Raw genomic sequence first — 24,109 nt, forward strand, 5'->3', positions numbered from 1 at the left:
TAACTTGGGCTCAGAACTTTGACAGTGTCTCCTCCCACTCTAACTTCTTGCTTGTCCAAAGCAAGCTGGCCTGTTACACAGCCATTTTCTCTAAGACTTTTATATGAAAAATTGTAAATGTTTCCTCATTGGCTTATTAATTTCTAAAACTCCATCAGGGGAATGGCAGCGTAATTATTATTGGCTGAACCAGCATATCTTACATAGGGAGGCAAGATTAATAAAACAAAATATTCTTTTGGGTACATATTATTATAGTTGCATAATGCATATCAAGACAAAGTACATTTTTCCAAGGGGTAAAATTCATACTGTTCTATATAAGAAAATTTTACCACAGGGCAACTCCTGCTTTATCTTTTCATTTCAAACTCTATCTGAAAATTTAAAAGTCTTGTTTCTCATAAACCTTCCACACCATGGTCAGTGATAAGCCTACAGTCTAGTGTTAGGGGTTTAGAAATAGTTCTATTTTAAAATACACAGAATCATTCTGAGAATCAAGTGGTAGAAACATACTTTCAGAAATAAATTCATATTCAGATGAAAGATCATAATAACATATGTAACAGATTCTATTAATATAACAGTTACTGCTGTCATCATGATTATCTGGTTGTATTGCATCCTAAACTAATTGGCATGTTTGCTTTTGATATTGTAAAGCTAATATGTAATGAGAGGCAGCATTTTATAACAAAAAGAAGGCTGCTTTTGGAATAGGGGAGACTAAGGTGTACATTCCTGTCGTGCCAGGTACTATCTGTGTGAGCACGGGTAAGTCTTTAGTCTGAGTTTTTTCTTCATTTCTTAAGTGAGGATTCAAGTACTTACCTTGTAGAGATGTGTGAGGTATATAATTATTCATATAAAATACCCCGTGCAATGCCTGTTTATAATGCACCATCACTGAATGGTTACTATGGCTATTTGTTTGGCTTATAACTAATGAAGACACTGACTTTGTTATTACTAAATCAATCCCTTTAGGAGACTGAACACAAATGAAAGATAATAGAGGTCTTTAAAAATGTCTCTGACATTCTGGCCATTTGGCCAGGGAGTCAGTTACCATCCTCCCTTCATAAATGCAAAGTCGACTACATAAAAGAAAAAAAATAATTGATTCCCTCCAAGTATTCATCAAATGAGATAAGATCTCTGAGAAAGATTAAGGGCTTACATTTTTTATTAGACCTGCTTCCCATAAAATTTCATAGAGGATAAAAGGAGGGGAAGTGTAGAAGCAGCACTGTTTCTGTTTTATCTGCTACCTGCAGTTATAAATCTTCCTGAGATATCATTAATTATAGTGGTGCCATTCACAACGCTGCTATTCCAGGCCTGCTAGAATTTTTACTAAAAATTCTAGGACTGGGACTTAGAAATTTGCAGCTGAATTTTTGTATGAGGTTGAAACTTGAAGACTGTGACAGAAGTAACACGTTCAAACTATCACTATGGACTGAACGTCTGTGTCCTCTCCCCAGTACACATGCTGAAACCCTAACCCCCAATGCAATGGATCCGTGGTTCAGTTCAGTTCAGTTCAGTTCAGTTCAGTCACTCAGTCGTGTCTGACTCTTTGCGACCCCATGAATTGCAGCACGCCAGGCCTCCCTGTCCATCACCAACTCCCGGAGTCCACCCAAACCCATGTCCATTGAGTCGGTGATGCCATCCAGCCATCTCATCCTCTGTCGTCCCCTTCTCCTCCTGCCCTCAATCCCTCCCAGCATCTGAGTCTTTTCCAATGAGTCAACTCTTCGCATGAGGTGGCCAAAGTATTGGAGTTTCAGCTTCAATGTCAGTCCTTCCAATGAACACCCAGGACTGATCTCCTTTACGATGGACTGGTTGGATCTCCTTGCAGTCCAAGGGACTCTCAAGAGTCTTCTCCAACACCACAGTTCAAAAGCATCAATTCTTTGGTGCTTAGCTTCCTTCACAGTCCAACTCTCACATCCATACATGACCACTGGAAAAACCATAGCCTTGATTAGACCTTTGTTGGTAAAGTAATGTCTCTGCTTTTTAATATGCTGTCTAGGTTGGTTATAACTTTCCTTACAAGAAGTAAGCGTCTTCTAATTTCATGGCTGCAATCACCATCTGCAGTGATTTTGGAGCCCCAAAAATAAAGTCTGACAGTTTCCACTGTTTCCCCATCTATTTCCCATGAGATGATGGGACCAGATGCCATGATCTTCGTTTTCTGAATGTTGAGCTTTAAGCCAACTTTTTCACTCTCCTCTTTCACTTTCATCAAGAGGCTCTTTAGTTCCTCTTCACTTTCTGCCATAAGGGTGGTGTCATCTGCATATCTGAGGTTATTGATATTTCTCCTGGCGATCTTGATTCCAGCTTGTGCTTCTTCCAGCCCAGCGTTTCTCATGATGTACTCTGCATAGAAGTTAAATAAGCAGGGTGACAATATACAGCCTTGATATACTCCTTTTCCTATTTGGAACCAGTCTGTTGTTCCATGCCCTGTTCTAACTGTTGCTTCTTGACCTGCATACAGGTTTCTCAAGAGGCAGGTCAGGTGGTCTGGTATTCCCATCTCTTTCAGAATTTTCCACAGTTTATTGTGATCCACACAGTCAAAGGCTTTGGCATAGTCAATAAAGCAGAGATAGATGTTTTTCTGGAATTCTCTTTTTCCATGATCCAGCAGATGTTGGCAATTCGATCTCTGGTTCCTCTGCCTTTTCTAAAACCAACTTGAACATCTGGAAGTTCACGGTTCATGTATTGCTGAATCCTGGCTTGGAGAATTTTGAGCATTACTTTACTAGTGTGTGAGATGAGTGCAATTGTGTGGTAGTTTGAGCATTCTTTGGCATTGCCTTTCTTTGGGATTGGAATGAAAACTGACCTTTTCCAGTCCTGTGGCCACTGCTGAGTTTTCCAAATTTGCTGGCATATTGAGTGCAGCACTTTCACAGCATCATCTTCCAGGATTTGAAATAGCTCAACTGGAATTCCATCACCTCCACTAGTTCTGTTCATAGTGATGCTTTCTAAGAGACTACTTGACTTCACATTCCAGGATCTGGCTCTAGTTGAGTGATCACATCATCATGATTATCTTGGTCGTGAAGATCTTTTTTGTACAGTTCTTCCGTGTATTCTTGCCACCTCTTCTTAATATCTTCTGCTTCTGTTAGGTCCATACCATTTCTGTCCTTTATTGAGCCCATCTTTGCATGAAATGTTCCCTTGATATCTCTACTTTTCTTGAAGAGATCTCTAGTTGTTCCCATTCTGTTATTTTCCTCTATTTCTTTGCACTGATGTTAGGGCCTCTGAAAGGTAAGTAGGTCATGAGAATGGAGCCTTCATTAATGTGATTGTTGTTTAGTCACTAATCATGTCCAACTCTTTGTGACCCCATGGGTTGTAGGCTGCCAAACTCCTCCGCCCGTGGAATTTTCCAGGCAAGAAATCTGGAGTGAGTTGCCATTTCCTTCTCCAGGGGATTTTCCCCATCCAGGGATCAAACCTGTGTCTCCTGCCTTAGTAGGCAGATTCTTCACCACTGAGACACCAGGAAAGCCCCATTAATATGATTAATACACTAATAAAAGAGACCACAGAGAGTTCTCTCACCCATTTTACCATGTGAGGATACAAGGATTCTGGAAGAGCCTGGAAGAGGCTTCCACCAGAGCCCAACTGTGCTGGCACCCTGATCTTGAATTCTTGCCTCAACAATAGTAAGAAATAAATTTCTGTGGTTTACAAGCCACTCAAACTGTGATGTACTGTTCTAGCAGACTTTAGTAAGACAGGAGCTGTGTGGAGAGAGCCTAGAAACTATGAGCAATTCCCTCAAAATTTCAATGATGAGGGATGAGCTTTACATGTGCAAGTGAGACCACCTCAGGCTTGCCACTTAGCAGCTGTTCCAGGGTTGGGAACAGAAGAGAGATACTTGAGATCAAGCAGTGCTGGGGGACACTGGAATTCTGAACTTTCCATTGTGGAGCGATCTATTTAACACTCTTAATATTCCTGGAATCCAGCTGATACACCAGGATGGCTGTACTTTAGAAGAAAGGACCGTGTCGTATAGTAAGGCCCACACTATAGGGAAGAAGCTGGCACTAGTGGTAAAGAATCTGCCTCCCTGGAGGAGGAAATGGCAACCCACTCCAGTGTTCTTGCCTGAAAAATTCCATGAATACAGGAGCCTGGCAGGCTATAGTCCATGGGGTAGCGAAGAGTCAGACATAACTGAATGCCTAAGCACAGCAGCAGATTTGCCTTAAAGTCTATAACCAAGACTGACAAACTCATAGGAGAGACAGAATTTAGAAGTTGAGTTTTACCAAGTTAGAAGGGCTATAAAAACATCTTAGGATTTTCACATATCTGAAGTAACAAAGTATATCATTAAGTCTGCATCAGTTTAATTAAACTGACTGCTAAAACGACACTCTTCAGAGAAAAGATAATAGATAACCCAGAATCCATGATTTCACAATGTGTTATTCAAAATATCCAATATTCAATTTAAAAAACCACTAGACATACAAAGAAATGGGAAAATGTGATTATGAAACATGCAGCTAATAGGAACAGAACTTGATATGGTATAGATGTCTGATGTCAGATGTAAGACTTTAAAACAATTACTGTAAATATGTTCGAAGAATTAAAGGAAAATATGCTCAGAGGGTAAAGGAAAATATGATCCCAATGTATGAGCAAAACGGGAATCTCAGCAGTCATGTGGAAACTTAAAAGAAAGATTTAATGGAAATTTAATTAGTATACTAGATGAAACAGTAGTAAAAGCTAAACAGTATAGTAAATGAAATGAAAATTTTACTGAATGGCTTAACATAAGATTAGGGATGGCAGAAGGTGTTAGTTCCTTTGAATACAGATCAAAAAATTATACAATTTGAAAATCTGAAACAAAAGATTGAAGAAAAATGAAGAGAACATCAGAGATCTGTGGACAAGAGTAAACATGCAGTCTATTATATGCTTTTATGATCCATATTCTAAAATCAAGAAACAATGACAAAGGGAAATTATAGGTCCAATATTCATATGAACACAGATGAGAAAACCTAAATAAAATATTACCTATAATCATATAAAAAGCATATTTACAAAATAACGAAGTATAAGACAACAAGAAAGGTATAATATCAGGAACCAGTAACTCAATGTAATTCACTTTGCACATAGGCTAAAGTTGAAAGCTCACATGATTATCTCAACAATCAGTATAGAAAGAGCATTTGGCACTGTTCAACACTTACTACTTTTGCATGAATCACCGACTCGATGGACATGAGTTTGAGTGAATTTCGGGAGTTGGTGACAGACAGGGAGGCCTGGTGTGCAGCAATTCGTGGGGTCACAAAGAGTTGGACACGACTGAGCGACTGAACTGAACAGAACTGAATAAGAATTAAGTTCATACAAAAAATAGAAAAAACCACTATAATGAACTCCAACATACTTACCATCACCAATTAGAAGGATAGTTTGTTTTATCCATACCTCAACCACTGTTCAACACTAACAGCTCCCACCTCCACTGGAAGTTTTTGGAGCAAATCCCAGACATCATATTTCATCCATAAATGCTTTAGTGTATATGATATTATAAAATATATAGGCTCTTTTTTTTAATAACTAGATCCCAGCACCATTCCATTCCTAAAAAAAAAAAAGATTTTAAAAATTATTTAAGATTATCTTAAGTAAGTCAGCATTCAAATTTCTACTCTTGCTTCATAAGCACTTCATATTAGACTGTCTTTTTCACTCTTTTAATACACAGGGTCCACAGGGTCTCTTTTTTGATTTTTTCCTTTGCAATTTGTTGAAAAAAATCATATGGTCTTCATTTTGCTGCTTAAATCCCTATGGTTTTATTTAACAAGTTAGTTACTTTAAACATTATATTTCCTGTACATTGGTGATATATTTGGATGCTTTGGTGAGATTCAAGTTTGATTCTTTTGTCATGAAAGTTCATATTTTATTGTACCAAAAGGGATATAATGTCTGATTTTCTCTCTTTTTGTGATATTAAGATTGATCAATGTGTTTGAATGTTGTCACACTGACCCAACCCATGATAAAAATCCTTTTCAGCTTTTCACTAATGGTTTTAGTAGCCATGAATATTCTAATTCTTCATTCTCTCTGTTCATTTATCACTTGGAGTCTTCTATAAAGACCACTCATCAATTCTTTGGTCACCCTGGGGTATAATTCCAACAAGAAATTCAGTATGAATGCTTGCTTCTTTCTTTTTATTTATCAAATTAGAGAATGAGTTGGTTCTTAAATTACTCAAAGCTGACTCATGCCTTTTTTCCCCTTCAAGTATTTTTACCAACTCAAGGATTTTTAACACATTTGATGTATTTTGATGCAATGTGTGTGTGGTCAGATGCTCAGTTGTGTCCAGCTCTTTGAGACTGCATGGACTCTAGCCTGCCAGGCTCCTCTGCCCATGGAATTTTCCAGGCAAGAACACTGGAGTGGGTTGCCATTTCCTTCTCCAGGGGATCTTCCCGACACAGGGATTGAACCCATGTCTCCTGTGTCTCCTGCATTTGCAGGAGGATTCTTTACCACTAGTGCCACTTGGGAAGCAATTTGATGCAATACAATTATAATTCCTTTTGGGCTTCCCTTATGGTTCAGCTGGTAAAGAATCCACCTGCAATGAGGGAGACCTGGGTTTGATCCCTGGGTTGGGAAGATCCCCTGGAGAAAGGAAAGACTACCCAGTCCAGTATTCTGGCCTAGAGAATTCCATGGACTGTATAGTTCATGGGGTCGCAGAGAGTCGGACACGACTGAGCAACTTTCACTTTCACTTGGTGCTTGTGGGAGACAGAATAATAAGCCCCCAAAGATGTCCATATCCTAATCCCTAGATCTATGAACATGTTATCTTAAATGGCAAAGGGAGAATTAAGTTGACACATGGAATTAGAATTGTTAATCACGTGACCTTGAGAAAGGTGATTATCTGAGTGGCCTCACTGTAATCATAAGAGTCCTTCAAGGAGGAAGGAGGGAGACAGAAGAGTAGGTCAGAGTGAAACAAGTTGAGAAAGACTTGACTCTTCACTGTTGGCTTTGAAGATGGAGGAAGGAGATCATGAGCCAAGGAATGTTGGTGGCATCTGGAAGCTGAAAAGGAAACAGGTTCTCCTAGAAAGGAACCCAATAAAATCCTTTGATTTTAGCACAGGAAGACCTGCATCAGACTTCTGACCTACAGAACAGTAAGATAATAAACATGTATTGTTTTCAACCTCCAAGTTTGTAGTGATTTGTTATGGTGGCAATCAAAATGCAATACAGTGCTTATCATCTCTGCAATAAAAAAAATCAATAACAATGGAACAGAGAAACTATTCCAAATAGTACAAGTTTAACAGATTTGGCAGATTAAACTTATAAAAATAAAAATGTCTCTACAGTTGCAATAATTAGCAAATATAATGAAAAGTAAGAAACTGTTTTCAATAGTAAAAAGAAAAAAAACTATAATTAAACACCCAGGATTAAGTAGACCTTTATGCAGAAAATTTGAAAACTCTAGCAAAGAATATAGAAGATGAACTGAGAGAGAAACATTTTATGTTCTTGGATAGGATGATGCAATATTACAAAGATGTCAGTTCCCCAAATTAGTCTATAAATTTAATGTATCACAATAAAAATTCCAGTTGAACTGCATGAGAAACTTGATAAGCTTACTCTAAAATAAAAAAAGAATAAAAGATCACAGAGTTAAATAAATCGAGAAAGATGGAGAAAGAAACTTGCTAAATGGGGTATTAAGAAGCCTAGTAATAATGCAGTGTTTTACTATTTCAAGAAAGACAAATAGAACACAAGAACAGAATAGAAATCTTTAAGACAGAACTTTGGGTAGTTAATGTATGATACAGGCAGTGACACAAATCAATGAGATAAAATATAAAATGTTTAGTAGATATTGTTGGGAAATCTAGCTTATTCAGGAAACAAAACAAAACCGGGATCCTGGATTTCTATCCAAATATCATGAGATCTGTGGAAAATAAAAACTCGTATACACTCCCAGTAGGAATATTAATTGATACAACAACTTTGGAAAATGGTGTGTCATTACTTATTAAAGTCCCACATGTGCAAAACTTAAAACCCAGTCAATCCACTCCTGTAGCATATATGCACTAGTAGACATGGACTAGAATGTCTACAACAACATTGTTGTTAACAGCTAAAAATGGAAACAGTACAGGTAACCATCAATGCTGCTGTTCAGTCTCTAAGTCACATCTGACTCTTTTTGAACCCATGGACTGTAGCATGTCGGGCTTCCCTGCCCTTCACTATCTCTCAGAATTTGCTCAAACTCACTTTCATTGAATCGATGATGCCATCCAATCATCTCATCCTCTGTTATCCCTTTATCCTCCTGCCCTCAATCTTTCCCAGCATCAGGGTCTTTTCTCATGAGTCAGCTCTTCACATCAGGTGGCCAAAGTATTGGAGCTACAGCTTCATCATTAGTCCTTCCAATGAATATTCAGTGTTGATTTCCTTTAGGCTTGATCTCCCTGCTGTCCAAGGGACTCTCAAGAGTCTTCTCCAGCACCACATTTCGAAAGCATCAATTCTTTGGTGCTCAGCCTTCTTTATGGTCCAACTCTCACATCCATACATGACTACAGGAAAAACCATAGCTTTGACTGTATGACCTTTGTCAGCAAAGTGATGTCCCTGCTTTGCAACATACTGTCTAGGTTTGTCATAGCTTTTCCTCTAAGGAACAAGTGTCTTTTAATTTTATGGCTGCAGTCACCATCCACAGTGATTTTGGAGTCCAAGAAAATAAAATCTGTCACTGTTTCCTCTTTTCCCCCATCTATTTATCATGAAGTGATGGGACTGGATACCATGATCTTAGTTTTTTGAATGTTGAATTTTGAGTCAGTTTTTTCACTCTCCTCTTTCACCTTCATCAAGGGGCTCTTTAAGTATAACGAAATCAATGTATATTCTTGTGTTATGTCGGACATATTTCACCGTCCAATCATGGAAAAAGCTTCCTGTTACACAGCATCAACATTGGGAGAATCCTACTGCGTAAGAGTGATAGAAGCAAGTCACAGAATACATATAGTATTAATTACGTCTATATCACATCAATAACAGAAAAAAGTTAAATAATTTTTTGATTAGAAATGCAATCATGAACTCAAAAGTATTTAGAAAACCAAGGGAATTATTGTGACAAAGTCAGGGTAGTGGTTACTTTCAGGGAAAGGAAGGCAATGAAATGTTTGGGACATTTCTAAGATGCTGGTAATGTTCTATTAAGCTGTATGTTAGTTGCACAGGTATTGCTGTATTATTATTATTGTTTAAGATGAAATTGGTTTATATACTTCTGTATGTATAATGTATTTCACACTAAGTTTAGTTCAGTTCAGTTGCTCAGTCATGTCCAATTCTTTGCAACCCCATGGACTTCAGCACGCCAGGCCTCCCTGTCCATCACCAACTCCCAGAGCTTACTCAAACTCTTGTCCATTGAGTTGGTGATGCCATCCAACCGTCTTATCCTCTGTCGTCCCCTTCTCCTCCTGCCTTCAGTCTTTCCCAGCGTCAGGGTCTTTTCAGATGAGTCAGTTCTTCACGTCAAGTGGCCAAAGTATTGGCGTTTCAGCTTCAGCATCAGTCCTTCCAATGAATATTCAGGACTGATTTCCTTTAGGATAGACTGGTTGGATCTCCTTGCAGTCCAAGGGACTCTCAAGAGTCTTCTCCAATACCACAGTTCAAAAGAATCAATTCTTTGGCCCTCAGCTTTCTTTATAATCCAACTCTCACATCCATACATGACTACTGGAAAAACGATAGCATTGACTAGATGGACCTTTGTTGGTAAAGTATTGTTTCTGCTTTTTAATATGCTGTCTAGATTGGTCATGGAGAAGGCAATGGCAACCCACTCCAGTACTCTTGCCTGGAAAATCCCATGGACAGAGGAGCCTGATAGGCTGCAGTCCATGGGGTCGTGAAGGGTCGGACACGACTGAGCAACTTCATTTTCACTTTTCACTTTCATGCATTGGAGAAGGAAATGGCAACCCACTCCAGTGTTCTTGCCTAGAGAATCCCAGGGACGGGGGAGCGTGGTGGGCTGCCGTCTATGGGGTCGCACAGAGTCAGACACGACTGAAGCGATGCAGCAGCAGCTAGATTGGTCATAGCTTTTCTTCCAAGGAGCAAGCGTTTTTCATTTTATGGCTGCAGTCACCATTTGCAGTGATTTTGGAGACCCCCAAAATAAAGTCAGCCACTCTTTATACTGTTTCCCCATCTATTTCCCATGAAGTGATGGGCCTAGATGCCATGATCTTAGTTTTCTGAATGTTGAGTTTCAAGCCAACATTTTTACTCTCCTCTTTCACTTCCATCAAAAGGCTCTTTAGTTCTTCACTTTCTGCCATAAGGTGGTATCATCTGCATATCTGAGGTTATTGATACTTCTCCCGGCAATCTTGATTCCAGCTTGTGCTTCATCCAGCCCAACATTTCCCATGATATACTCCACAGAGAAGTTAAACAAGCAGAGTAATAATATATAGCCTTGATGTACTCCTTTCTCAATTTGGAACCAGTCTATTGTTCCATGTCCAGTTCTACCTGTTGCTTCTTGACCTGCATACAGATTTCTCAGGAGGCAGGGAAGGTGGTCTGGTATTCCCATCTCTTTCAGAATTTTCCACAGTTTGTTGTGATCTACACAGTCAAAAGTTTTGGTGTAGTCAATAAAGCAAAAATAGATATTTTTCTGGAACTCTCTTGTTTTTTCGATGATCCAGTGGATGTTGGCATCTGCTAGATGCCAGAGATCTCTTCAAGAAAATTAGAAATACCAAGGGACCATTTCATGCAAAGACGAGCACAATAAAAGGCAGAAATGGTATGGACCTAACAGAAGCAGAAGAAGAGGTGCCAAGAATACACAGAAGAAGTATATAAAAAAGATCTTCATGACCCAGATAACCATGATGGTGTGATCACTCACCTAGAGCCAGACATCCTGGAATGTGAAGTCAAGTGGGCCTTAGGAATCATCACTTCAAACAAAGCTAGTGAAGGTGATGTAATTCCCATTGAGCTATTTCAAACCCTAAAAGATGATGCTATGAAAGTGCTGCATTCAATATGCCAGCAAATCTGGAAAACTCAGAAGTGGCCACAGGACTTGAAAAGGTCAGTTTTCATTTCAATCCCCAAAAAAGGCAATGCCAAAGAATGTTCAAACTACTGCAAAATTGCACGCATCTCACATGCTACTGAAGTAATTCTCAAAATTCTCCAAGCCAGGCTTCAACAATATGTGAACCATGAACTTTCAGTTGTTCAAGCTGGACTTAGAAAAGAGAGGAACCAGAGATTAAATTTCACCCTAAACATGGTTTTAAAATGATTGATTTGAGCAAAATCTTAGATTCGTTTAATCTTTGACAGTCTATGGCTCAGGTGCTTCACAACTAGATTTGTAGGCACTTCATTGACAGTTCAATTTAAAACAATAAACACTGTTGGCACTTCACTGACAGTTCAATTTTAAACAATTTAAAACAATATACTCTGGGATGCATATAGTTATTAGACACGAATCCTTGAAGGGAAGGTGGATGCCGTAACAAAAAAGTCACAGAATAGGAGATTAGGAAGAGATAGGTGATTTGACTGACAATCCTCTTCTCAGGGAGGAACCAGAGTTTTACAGGAGAGTTCTTAAGGTGCAATCTTGGTTATAACTTTGAATTGAACAAGGATCTTCTCCAACCCTGTTTTCTCATGCTGGCTTTGAAAACTATATCGTGAAATTCAAATAAGAAAACGAAAAACCATTATAATTCTTTATAGTTGGAGACGCCACTACCACAAGTTGCCACTGCCACACTGGAACTCAGGGCTCTTGAGTCCTCCTCCCTGCCCTGCATACTGTGCTATTAATACAGCTATTCTCTTCCTCCTCTGGATTTGGGCTCGTAGTTTGACGTCACAGACGAACTGCCCCGCCCACCCTGACTCTTCGGCGGCCCTGCCCCTCCTGGCGTTCGCCAAGCCCCTCCCCCAGGCCACCGTACTCTAGAGGCGGCTCCCGCGCGTTCCCGCCGGGCTTCTCTTCCGGCCCCGCCCCTCGCAGCTGCTATGACAACGAGTCCGCGCCCCGCGCACCGCTGCTGCTCGGGCGGGACCCAGGCTGGACCGCGGGCCCCGGCCTGGGGGCCACAGCCGTCACCGCCGCCGCCACCTCGTCTCCTCCCCGTCCTAGCCCCGCCCTGCGTCTCCTCGCCTCCCTCGGGTCCGCGGCCGGGGTCTGTCCCCGCCGCCCCAACCCCGCCCGGATGCCGAAGGTGAAGGCGCTGCAATGCGCCCTGGCGCTGGAGATCCGCTCTGTGAGTACTGGTCGCGGCCCCATCGCCGCCGCCCGGGGTGTCGTGAGCCTCGGGAATTTACTCGGGACGCCGCCTGTGTTTACTTCCGAGAACCCAGGTTCACCTAGAAACTTCCTCCACCCTCTGAGTCATCCCTGTGGAGCCCTGACCCCGTGTCACTTGGGTCTTCCTTTGCCTCAAAAATCATGAATGCCCTCTCACTCCAGCCACACAGAGTTCTGATCCCCACCCCTCAGCTCCCCTAACTTCCTCTCAGCTTCCAGTTAGAGTTTCTTCACATCCTTTCTAAACCACTTTTGAAAGTCCTGCTCTCCGCGTGCTTAACTTTCCATGGATTGGGGTAGGGGGGTAGGGGTTTCTTTTAAAAATTCCTCTTCTCTGCTCCTGTTCTTTTCGTGAGAGATTATTACTGACCTGAGTTCTCCCCAGTCTTAGGGGCGGGGACTGGGGGATGGATTTCTTCTCAAATCAGTGCTGGTGGATTCCTTCGAACTGTTTAGCAAGCTTCTGATTAGTGAAGGAGCCTTTCCTCTCAAATCTCCAAAGTAGAATCCCTGCACTCCACAACCGAAGTGTGTCATCATTGCGCGCGGCAGCTTGCCATCTCCCCCCCCGCCCCGCCCCCCGCCCCGCCACCCCAGGGCCACCCCTCAGAAACCGTTTCAAGTTCCTGCAGTCCCCAAACTCTCCCAATGTTGAGAGGGATCCCCGATCCTTCCCTTCACTCCAAGAAAGACACCAACGTTAAGAGGAAACTACTCATTCTCTCAACTTGCTGGAGACGACCCGCAACCCTACGGAAGAGATGCCAAAGAGGGTCCTGTCCCCGACGTTGCTGTGGAAGTCCAGTTGAGGCAGAGAACTCCCGTGTCCTTCCTCAAGAGAAGGGCCCAGGACCTCTCCAAGCTCTGAGCAAACACCATCCCTCTGAACAATCTCATAGGACCTTCCAAGGGGTTTTGATCTCCTTCCCCCTCATTCTTTACAGAACCCTCCTTTCTCCTCTTAAGACGAAAGCCCAGCTTCTCTCTTCTAGAGGAAATCCACCCAAAAGTCTTTCCATACCTCTGTTTTAGACCTGTAAGCAGTTTGGAAACACAATTCCTCCTCCTTCAGTCCTTTTTTTTTTTTTCTTTTTCTACTTCTTTAAGTCCTTTTATTTCTCAGCTCTTTCATCTCCCAGCAAAACTGTGTGTGTGTGTGTGTGTATGGGTGCATGGATGTGTGGTGTGTTTTAATACATTACATAGCCAGTAACTCCCCTTCCTTCCTGCACACCCTGCCATCCAGGCCCCCCGCCCCCCAACCTCTCCGAAAGCATCCCCTGCTTTCCTGTCTATTCTTCCTCACATTACAGTGAGGCCAGTGAGGCACAGCCCCTGAAACCTCCAGGGAAATCACAAGACTGTCTTACATCTTTTGCTGGGTCTTAAAGAAAGGCAGGCCGGGTAGGGCAGAGTGTGAGGCAGGGGTGAAGAACAGAGTTTCTGGCTCCCTTGTTTTATGTTTAAGGCTGCAGAGATTTTATTCCTTGCAATGTCAGAAACTCTGTAGTTTTGGTTTCAGATGCTTTTCTAATCCCACAGCTGCCTTTTTGTAAAGGAGGATTCATTTGGCAAAAGAATACACAAAGCTTCCTGAACTGCTTGGCAGTTAGTAAAACTCTGGAGTTCAGCCTCTCTAGACTTTGTTTCTGGCTGCTTCCTCCTGTGCTGACCAATGGAGTTTAGCAGCCTGCGGAGAGCAGCTGCCTGATGGGCTGGCTGTTGCATCCCTTCCTTGGCCAATCCATTCTTGTTTAGAGGAAGTACAGTGCTTTGTGGTAACTGACTACTGCTTGAAGGGGTTGAAGAGAGAAAAGTTATTTCACCAGCCTTTCTCTCCAGTATTATCAGAGGGAAAGTGAATGACTATACAGTGGAACTTTGTTGTTCATCGTGGCTTAAGAAATTATGCATGTGGAAACATTCCTGGTTTTTTTCAACAAACATTTGAATCAAGAATTTTACAGTTCTAAGAAATCTTAACTTTCATTGGATTATTATTATTATTATTATTTTACAGATGAGAAAATAGCATGACTATTTTTAGGGGCAGATCTGCAGCAACAGGCTAAGATTTCTGACCAGCAAAAGCCCCATTAAATTACTCTGATGCTCAGAAGGAGCAAAAAATATATATATAAAAACTGTTAATAATCATATAGGTTAAACAAGCTTGATTCAGCTTTGATTGAATAGAGGAATTATATGAGCAAAGATATTTTTAACGTCTTTTCAATTTCATTTTTTTTTTCAATTTAATTCAATTCTTTACATTTATGGGTTAAAAGTCAAAACTGTATAAAATGATACATTCCAAGAAGTCTCACTTCCAGCCCTATTCAAACATATCTTCCATCTATTTTCATCTGCTATAAGAAACCATTTTTATTGATTCTTCTAGTATTTCCACTTGTAATATAATCTCATTAGATACACACACACAGTACACTGCCCCTTCCCATATATATTTTTTACTTTCCTTTCTTTCCTTCATGATAGATAGCATATTACATAAGCTACTCTGCACTTTGCTTTTATACTTTCTATAATGTATCCTGAAGATCACTCAAGATCTAAAAAAGTTGACATCTTCTTTTCCCCCTCAATTTTTTACTGACATTTTCCCAAACATACAGAGTTGTTGAGAGAATAGTACAATGAGTAGCTATATCCCATGACCTGTGTTCGTTAGTTTGATATATCTGTAAATTTGTATATTTATAATAATTTTTTTTGCTAAAATATGACAGAATTGTTGCTATGAGAGTCCTAAATACTTTAGTATATGTCTTCTAAAAATAAGAACATTGCTCTACATAACCTCAAGACTATTATCACAGCTATGATAATTATCGATGCTTTCTTAGTATCTAGTCCACTTTCAGGTTTTCCTCATCGTCACAGAAATGACTTGTATAGTTGGCTTTTCCAAACCAGGATCCAATCAAAGTTTACATGTTGCATTTGGTTGTTAGATCATTTTAGTTCATTTTGATATAAAGCAGTTCTACTTTTTCTTTTCCACAATGTCTTTTCTTTTGTGGATTTAGATAAATTCATACACTTTTATATAACCATTATTCAAATCAAGGTTTAGAACTCTTGCAGCACCCCAGTAAATTCCCTTGTTCCTCCTTTTAAACCCTGCACAAAGGGAACACTTACTCTGATTTCTGTCACTCACCACAGATTAGTTTGCCAGTATTTGAGCTTCATATTAAATGAGCTATATGCTGCTGCTGCTGCTAAGTCGCTTCAGTCGTATCTGACTCTGCGACCTCATAGACAGAAGCCCACCAAGCTCCCCCAACCCTGGGATTCTCCAGGCAAGAACACTGGAGTGGGTTTCCATTTCCTTCTCCAATGCATGAAAGTGAAAAAATAAAGTGAAGTCGCTCAGTCATGTCAGACTCCTACCGACCCCATGGACTGCAGCCTACCAGGCTCCTCTGTCCATGGGATTTTCCAGGCAAGAGTACTGGAGTGGGGTGCCATTGCCTTCTCTGAAATGAGCTATATAGTGTATAATATTTTCTGTGGGCTTCTCTTGCTCATTGTATTTTTGAGACTCATCCATGTTGCTGTGCTTATCAGTAGTCATTCCTTTATATTGTGTAGTAGCTATCATATGGTTATATGGTTATATATATCATATATATATATATATGGTTCACAATAGATTTCTATCATATGGTTCACACCAGATTTTGTTGTACACCACAGCATGTTTATGCCTTCTCTTTATTGGTGATTATTTGGATTGTTACCAGGTTGTGACTGTCTTGGATAAAGCTACTAGGCACATTCATTCCTGAAAAGGTCTTTTTATGCACATTATGTTAAGGAGACCAGACTCGGATACAGGATATCCCATGTTATTGTCTGATTTTTTTTTCCCATTGTGGTGACATTTAATTTGCTCTTCTAAACTGGAAATTAGGTGTTTAATTTCTACTGGCTTATTGAAAATGTGGCACTTCATTTTCTTCTCCCCTTTCCATGTTTATGTTTTGTTGCAGTCTTGTATTTGTGGCAAGCTCATCTTTGATACTGTGATCACATGAGAGCAAAAATGAGTAAACAGGAAAGGTTTTGGTGTATAACACAATATTTTGAGTTGCTCAACAGAACCAAGATTTGAGAGAAAATATATTGCTGGGAAAGAAAGTGTGACTTTTCTCAAGGAATCTTGGGAGAATGATATAATATGCCAAGTAACTCAATTTTAAAGAGCAGCCAAAAATTATATTTCCTATCACTTACACTTTTGATATTTGAAACAAATGTGATATAAAAAAGTATATTTACCACTGCTTCTCTCTACCTTCTTCTTATTCAGTAGTGCAGTTTCCATGAGATTTTTTTTTTTTAGGAATATAGACAGAAGAAATTGGAGGTATAAGAGTAAAGCCCAATGCCTGGGCAGTAAAACCAGCCAATTTGCTTTACCTGAATAGTGTCAGTTTGGAGTTAGTCAATATTATATAATTCCCATTTTTTCTTCTCTATATTGACCTCACCTTGTTACCTCAGTCGCCTCAGTCACATTACTGACAGCATTGAAGCAAACAGATCTAGGTCCTTTTCTGTTACTATTCATCTGATCGTCTGTGATGGTCATCTGGTTTCCTTACTCAGTTATGCTGCAGTTGGTATTTCCCTGGAATACAGACTTTTTAAAACTTTGCCTATAAAGTGCTTCAGACTTACAGAAAAAGAAAATCTAAATACTGTCATCCTTCACCACCCTGATTTAACAAATGCTCATTTTACATTTTCTGAAGATTTTTGTTTTTAAGAAAATGTTACAGATCTAGTTTAAGGCCCTTTTGCACCTCTTTCTGAGTCCAGTTTTCCTCCCTCCCTTCCTAAAGGTAATGTAATAAATATCCTGAAGTTGGACTGTGTTCTTTTCATTCAGGTTTTTTACAGTTGCTACATATTTGTGTATGCCTACATAATCTGTATACTATTGCTCTCTTTTAAAATCTTACACAAATGGTTTAATACTGTAGGTTCTTGTTCAGTCACCAAGTTGTGTCCAACTCTTTGCGACCCCATAGACTGCAGGAAATAATGTAGGTGTCCTTCTGCAAATCTGTTTTCCCACTTCACTGTTTCTAAAATTTGTCGCCAAGTGTTGATTCTTGGAAATCTAGTTCATTTCCTTAATTGTTAGATTTTGTTGTTGTTGATGTTGTTGTTTAGTTGCTAAGTCACGCCTGACGTTTTTGTGATTCCATGGACTATAGTCCGCTAGGCTCCTCTCTCCATGGGATTTCCCAGGCAAGAATACTAGAGTGGATTGCCATTTCCTTCTCCAGGGGATCTTCCCAACCCAGGGATAGAACCCGCATCTCCTGCATTGGCAGGCAGATTCTTTACCACTGAACTACCTAGGAAGCCCTGATTGTTGCATAATGCTGTATGTTTGCATTAGAGATTTAATTCTTATTCCCCTATTGATGGACTTTTAACTACCAGTGTTCCTCTTTTTGAATATTACAGATAGCATTGCAGTGAGAATATTCGTACATATCTTGGTGTCCATGAATCTGTTGTTCTCAAGGGCTGGTACTATGCCCTAGGGATCATTCTAAGAAATTTGTTGGCTACCTGTGTTTGTCATAGTGGTTGCAGTGTGTGTGTGTGTTGGGGGTGTTTCTGTTGGTGTTGATTGTCTGTTATTCTGCATGACTTGAATATTCCGTTGAATATATATCTATACATATATATGAAAGCCTGTTTATGATTAGAGATTAAGAATCTAACTCTGTTTTATGTATAAAGACAGACCTTTTGTGTGTGTGTATGTGTGTCTGTGTGTGGAAAAGTTTTAAGTACAGTGACTTTTCCAGTGATGCAATTATCATCTAAAGTGAGGAAAGAGTGTACTTTGTTTTGTTTGGAACTCTGTTAAGAGTTTACTTTTTCAGAAAATCATAGCATCACTGGCAGCTCTGCTTAAATTGAGTTGACATGGAACAACAGACTGGTTCCAAATAGGAAAAGGAGTACATCAAGGCTGTATATTGTCACCCTGCTTATTTAACTTATATGCAGAGTACATCATGAGAAACGCTGGGCTGGAGGAAGCACAAGCTGGAATCAAGATTGCCAGGAGAAATATCGATAACCTCAGACATGCAGATGACACCACTCTTATGGCAGAAAGTGAAGAGGAACTAAAAAGCCTCTTGATAAAAGTGAAAGAGGAGAGTGAAAAAGTTGGCTTAAAGCTCAACATTCAGAAAACTAAGATCATGGTATCCAGTCCCATCACTTCCTGGGAAATAGATGGGGAAACAGTGGCTGACTTTATTTTTCAGGGCTCCAAAATCACTGCAAATGGTGATTGCAGCCATGAAATTAAAAGACGCTTATTCCTTGGAAGGAAAGTTATGACCAACCTAGACAGCATATTAAAAAGCAGAGACATTATTTTGCCAACAAAGGTCCATCTAGTCAAGGCCATGGTTTTTCCAATGGTCATGTATGGATGTGAGAGTTGGACTGTGAAGAAAGCTGAGCGCTGAAGGATTGATGCTTTTGAACTGTGGTGTTGGAGAAGACTCTTGAGAGTCCCTTGGACTGCAAGGAGATCCAACCAGTCTATCCTAAAGGAGATCAGTCCTGGGTGTTCACTGGAAGGACTGATGTTGAAGCTGAAACTCCAATACTTTGGCCACCTGATGCGAAGAGCTGACTCATTTGAAAAGACCCTGATGCTGGGAAAGATTGAGGGCAGGAGGAGATGGGGACGACAGAGGATGAGATGGCTGGATGGCATCACTGACTTGATGGACATGGGTTTAGGTGGACTCCAGGAGTTGGTGATGGACAGGGAGGCCTGACGTGCTGTGGTTCATGGGGTCGCAAAGAGTTGGACACGACTGAGTGACTGAACTGAACTGACAGCTACCATTCGGCATTTGAAACTGACCAGTTCATGTTGATTCTGTGAATAGGTGCAAAGAGTGTATCTTGAAGCCTAGTCCTGTCTCAGGATTTACACATAGACATATGTAATTATAAAGTATTTCTGTATTTTTTTCAGTTTTGGCATTGGTTTATTTTTTCAGTTATAGGTATAGATAAACTACAAAATGTTAGTTGTAAAAGCAGGATTTTGGATCTTAGAGACATCCAGTGCTCTAGGGTATAGATTTAGAAATGAAACTATTGAATCTTAGGGAATTGTGTTAATTTCGTAGGGCTTCTATGAGAAATCACCAATATAACTTGTTGGTTATATGTAATGTAAATTTCAGAGATCTTCCAGTTGAAGATAATTTTTTCACTTTGTTTTTGCTCTTTTTAGTAATGCCTTTTGTTTTCATTTTCTTTGTTCTTTTTGTTGTTGTTGCTGATAAAGAATGCCACTGAGTCCTTAACTTTTTATGGAACTATAGCATATATTTAGAAAGTGTACATATGCAAAGTGTATAATTACCACCCAGATGGATAGTTAGAATAGTATCAGCACTCCGGGTTGCTTCCTTGTGCTCCATTCCTTTTGGCTACTCCACCTCCACTCTTCTCTTCCCAGAGGTAACCACTATGTTAACTTCTATCTCAATGTATTTTGAACTTGTAATGTCAATTTCTCTGTCTCTCTTTCTCTGTCCCTCCTTTCACTCCCTGTCTCCTTCGACTTTTTTCTATGACTTCTTTGTGAGAATTCATCCATGTTGTCATGTGAAGCAATAATTCTTTATCCTTTCTATTGTCTCTTCCCCAACTTTATTGATATATAATTGACACATAGCATTATATGTGTTTAAAGTGTACAGTATGTTGATTTATGTTTATAAATTGCAAAATGATTGCTACCAAAATATTAGCTACTGTCGCCATCCTGTCACATAGTTGACATTCTTTTTTGAGTTGAGAACAGTTAAGATTTACTTTCTTAGCAACATTCAAGTATACAGTACAGTATTATTAATTATAGTGACCATGCTGTTTACATTAGATACTTGTTAATCTTATAACTAGAAGTTTACACCCTTTGACCATTATCTCCCCATTTCCCCCACCTCCTCAACCCTTGGTAAACACCACTCTACTATCTGTTTCTCTGAGTTGATCTTTTTAGATTTTACATATAAGTGATATCTTACAGTGTTTGTTTTTTTTCTGTTTGATTTAGCATAATGCCTTCAAGGTCCATCCAGTTTGTCACAAATGACAGGATTTCATTTTTTCTGTTGGCTGAATGGTATTGCTACATGTATATCCCCTGTTCTTTGCCATTCATCTAGTTATCCATTGACAGACACTTAGGTTGCCTTCTTATCTTGGGTGTTGTGAGTAATGCTGTTGTAAACATGAGAGTGCAGATATGAGATCTTGATTTCAGTTCCTTTGTGTATACATCCAAAATTAGGATTGTTGGATCATATATGGTCATTCTATTTCGGGTTATTTGAGGAACCTCCATAGTGTTTTCCATAGTGGCTATGCGCAATTGCATTCCCATAAGCAGTGTCTTTATGATTCCCTTTTCTTTAGATCCTCACCAACACTTGTTATATCATGTCTTCTTCATGATAGTTCTTCTGACATGTGTGAAGTGATATCTAATTGTAGCTTTGATTTGCATTTCCCTGATGACTTGTGATGTTGAACATCTTTTCATGTACCTGTTGGCTGTTTAATCCCTTATGATTATACAGTCAGTTCAGTCACTGAGTCGGGTCCGACTCTTTGTGACCCCATGGACTGCTGCACACCAAGCTTCCCTGTCTATCACCAACTCCTAGAGTTTATTCAAACTCATGTCCATCGAATCAGTGATCCCATCCAACCATCTCGTCCTCTGTAGTCCCCTTCTCTTCCCACCTTCATTCTTTCCCAGCCTCAGGGTCTTTTTCAATTAGTCAGTTCTTCACATCAGGTGGCCAAAATATTGGAATTTCAACTATAGCATCCATCCTTCCAATGAATATTCAGGACTGATTTCCTTTAGGATAGACTGGTTGGATCTCCTTGCAGTCCAAGGGACTCTCAAGAGTCTTCTCCAATACCACAGTTCAAAAGCATCAATTCTTAGACACTCAGCTTTCTTTATAGTCCAGCTCTCATCCATACCTGACTACTGGAAAAACCATAGCTTTGACTACATGGACATTTGTTGGCAAAGTGATGTCTCTGTTTTTTAATATGCTGTCTAGGTTGGTCATAGCTTTTCTTCCAAGGAGGAAGTGTCTTTTAAATTCATGGTTGCAGTTGCCATCTGCAGTGATTTTGGAGCCCAAGAAAATAAAGTCTGTCACTGTTTCCATTGTTTCCCCATCTATTTGCCAGGAGGTGATGGGACCAGACGCCATGATTTCAGTTTTCTGAATGTTGAGCTTTAAGCCAACTATTTCACTCTCCTCTTTTACTTTCATCAAGAAGCTCTTTAATTCTTCTTTGCTTTCTTCCATAAGGGTGGTGTCATCTGCATATCTGAGGTTACTGATATTTCTCCTGGCAATCTTGATTCCAGCTTGTGCTTCATCCAACCCAACATTTCCCATGATGTACTCTGCATAGAAGTTAAACAAGCAGCGTAACAATATGTAACGTACTCCTTTCTCAATTTGGAACCAGTCTGTTGTTCCATGTCCAGTTCTAACTGTTGCTTCTTCACCTGCATATAGATTTCTCAGGAGGCAGGTCAGGTGGTCTGATATTCCCCTCTTATGAAGAATTTTCCACACTTTGTTGTGAACCACACAGTCAAAGGCTTTGGCGTAATCAATAAAGCAGAAGTAGGTGTTTTTCTGGAACTCTCTTGCTTTTCTGATGATCCAGCGGATGTTGGCAATTTGATCTCTGGTTCCTCTGCCTTTCCTAATCCAGCTTGAACATCTGGAAGTTCTCGGTTCACATACTGTTGAAGCCTGGCTTGGAGAATTTTTAGCATTACCTTCTTATCATGTGAGATGAGTGCAGTTGTGCAGTAGTTTGAGCATTCTTTGGCATTGCCTTTCTTTGGGATTGGAATGAAAACTGCCCTTTTCAAATCCTGTGGCTACTGCTGAGTTTTCCAAATTTGCTGGCATATTGAGTGCAGCACTTTCACAGCATCATCTTTCAGGATTTGAAATAACTCAACTGGAATTCCCTCACCTCCACTAGCTTTATTGGCAGTGATGCTTCCTAAAGCCCACTTCACTTCACATTCCAGGATGTCTGGCTCTAGGTGAGTGATTACACCATTATGGTTATCTGGGTCATGAAGATCTTTTTTGTATAGTTCTTCTGTGTATTCTTGCCACCTCTTCTTAATATCTTCTGTTTCTGTTAGATCCATACCATTTCTGTCCTTTATTGTGCCCATCTTTGCATGAAATGTTCCCTTGTTATCTCTAATTTTCTTGACGAGGTCTCTAGTCTTTCCCATTTTGTTGTTTTCCTCTATTTCTTTGCAGTAATCACTGAGGAAGGCTTTCTTATCTCTCCTTGCTATTCTTTGGAACTCTGTATTCAAATGGGTGTATCTTTTGTTTTCTCCTTTGCCTTTCACTTCTCTTCTTTTCACAGCTATTTGTAAGGCCTCCTCAGACAACCATTTTGCCTTTTTGCATTTCTTTTTCTTGGGGATGGTCTTGATCACTGCCTCCTGTATAAAGTAATGAACTTCTGTCCGTAGTTCTTCAGGCACTCTATCAGATCTAATCCCTTGAATCTATTTGTCACTTCCATTGTATAATCGTAAGGGATTTGATTTAGGTCATACCTGAATGGTCTAGTGGTTTCCCCTACTTTCTTCAATTAAGTCTGAATTTAGCTATAAGAAGTTCATTATTTGAGCCACAGTCATCTTCCAGTCTTTTTTCTGCTGACTGTATAGAGCTTTTCCACCTTTGGCTGCAAAGAATATAATCAGTCTGATTTTGCTGTTGACCATCTGGTGATGTCCATGTGTAGAGTCTTCTCCTGTGTTTCTGGAAGAGGGTGTTTGCTATGACCAGTGTGTTGTCTTGGCAGAACTCTATTAGCCTTTGCCCTGCTTCATTCTGTACTCCAAGGCCAAATTTGCCTGTTACTCCAGGTGTTTCTTGACTTCCTACTTTAGCATTCCAGTCCCCTGTAATGAAAAGGACATCTTTTTCGGGTGTTAGTTCTAGAAAGGCTTGTAGGTCTTCATAGAACCATTCACCTTCAGCTTCTTCAGCATTACTGGTTGGGGCATAGACTTGGATTACTGTGATATTAAATGGTTTGGCTTGGAAACGAACAGAGATCATTCTGTCATTTTTGAGATTGCATCAAAGTACTGCATTTTGGACTCTTTTGTTGACTATGATGGCTACTCCATTTCTTCTAAGGGATTCTTGGCCACAGTAGTAGATATAATGGTCATCTGAGTTAAATTCACCCATTTTAGTCCATTTTAGTTCTCTGGTTCCTAAAATGTCGATGTTCAGTCTTGCCATCTCCTGTTTGACCTCTTCCAATTTGCCTTGATTCATGGACCTAACATTCCAGGTTGGTATGAAATATTGGGCTTTCTGGCATCGGACTTTATTTCCATCACTAGTCATATCCAGAGCTGGGTTTTGTTTTTACTTTGTCTCTGTCTCTTCATTGTTTCTGGAGTTATTTCTC

At 40.0% G+C, this 24,109-nt stretch overlaps 1 protein-coding gene and 1 long non-coding RNA gene across 3 annotated transcripts in view; one reads left to right on the forward strand and one right to left on the reverse strand.

Moving 5' to 3' along the window:
• Window positions 1-1,171: 1,171 nt before the first annotated feature.
• LOC132344916 (uncharacterized) lies at window positions 1,172-11,801 on the reverse strand. The gene is made up of 2 exons (XR_009493991.1): window positions 5,280-11,801; window positions 1,172-3,308 (listed from the first exon to the last, which is right to left on the reverse strand). It is a non-coding gene; the product is annotated as an uncharacterized lncRNA (long non-coding RNA).
• A 101-nt stretch (window positions 11,802-11,902) lies between these two features.
• The window catches only part of SPATA6 (spermatogenesis associated 6), a 166,744-nt gene continuing 154,537 nt past the window's right edge, over window positions 11,903-24,109 (forward strand). The window contains exon 1 of one of the 2 annotated variants that reach the window (XM_005204783.5): window positions 11,903-12,464. In XM_005204783.5, coding sequence (XP_005204840.2) covers window positions 12,414-12,464 — 51 coding nt within the window. In that variant the 5' untranslated portion in view covers window positions 11,903-12,413. 2 annotated transcript variants of the gene reach the window in all.

Source organism: Bos taurus, chromosome 3, assembly GCF_002263795.3.
Source record: "Bos taurus isolate L1 Dominette 01449 registration number 42190680 breed Hereford chromosome 3, ARS-UCD2.0, whole genome shotgun sequence".
NCBI lineage: Eukaryota > Metazoa > Chordata > Mammalia > Artiodactyla > Bovidae > Bos > Bos taurus.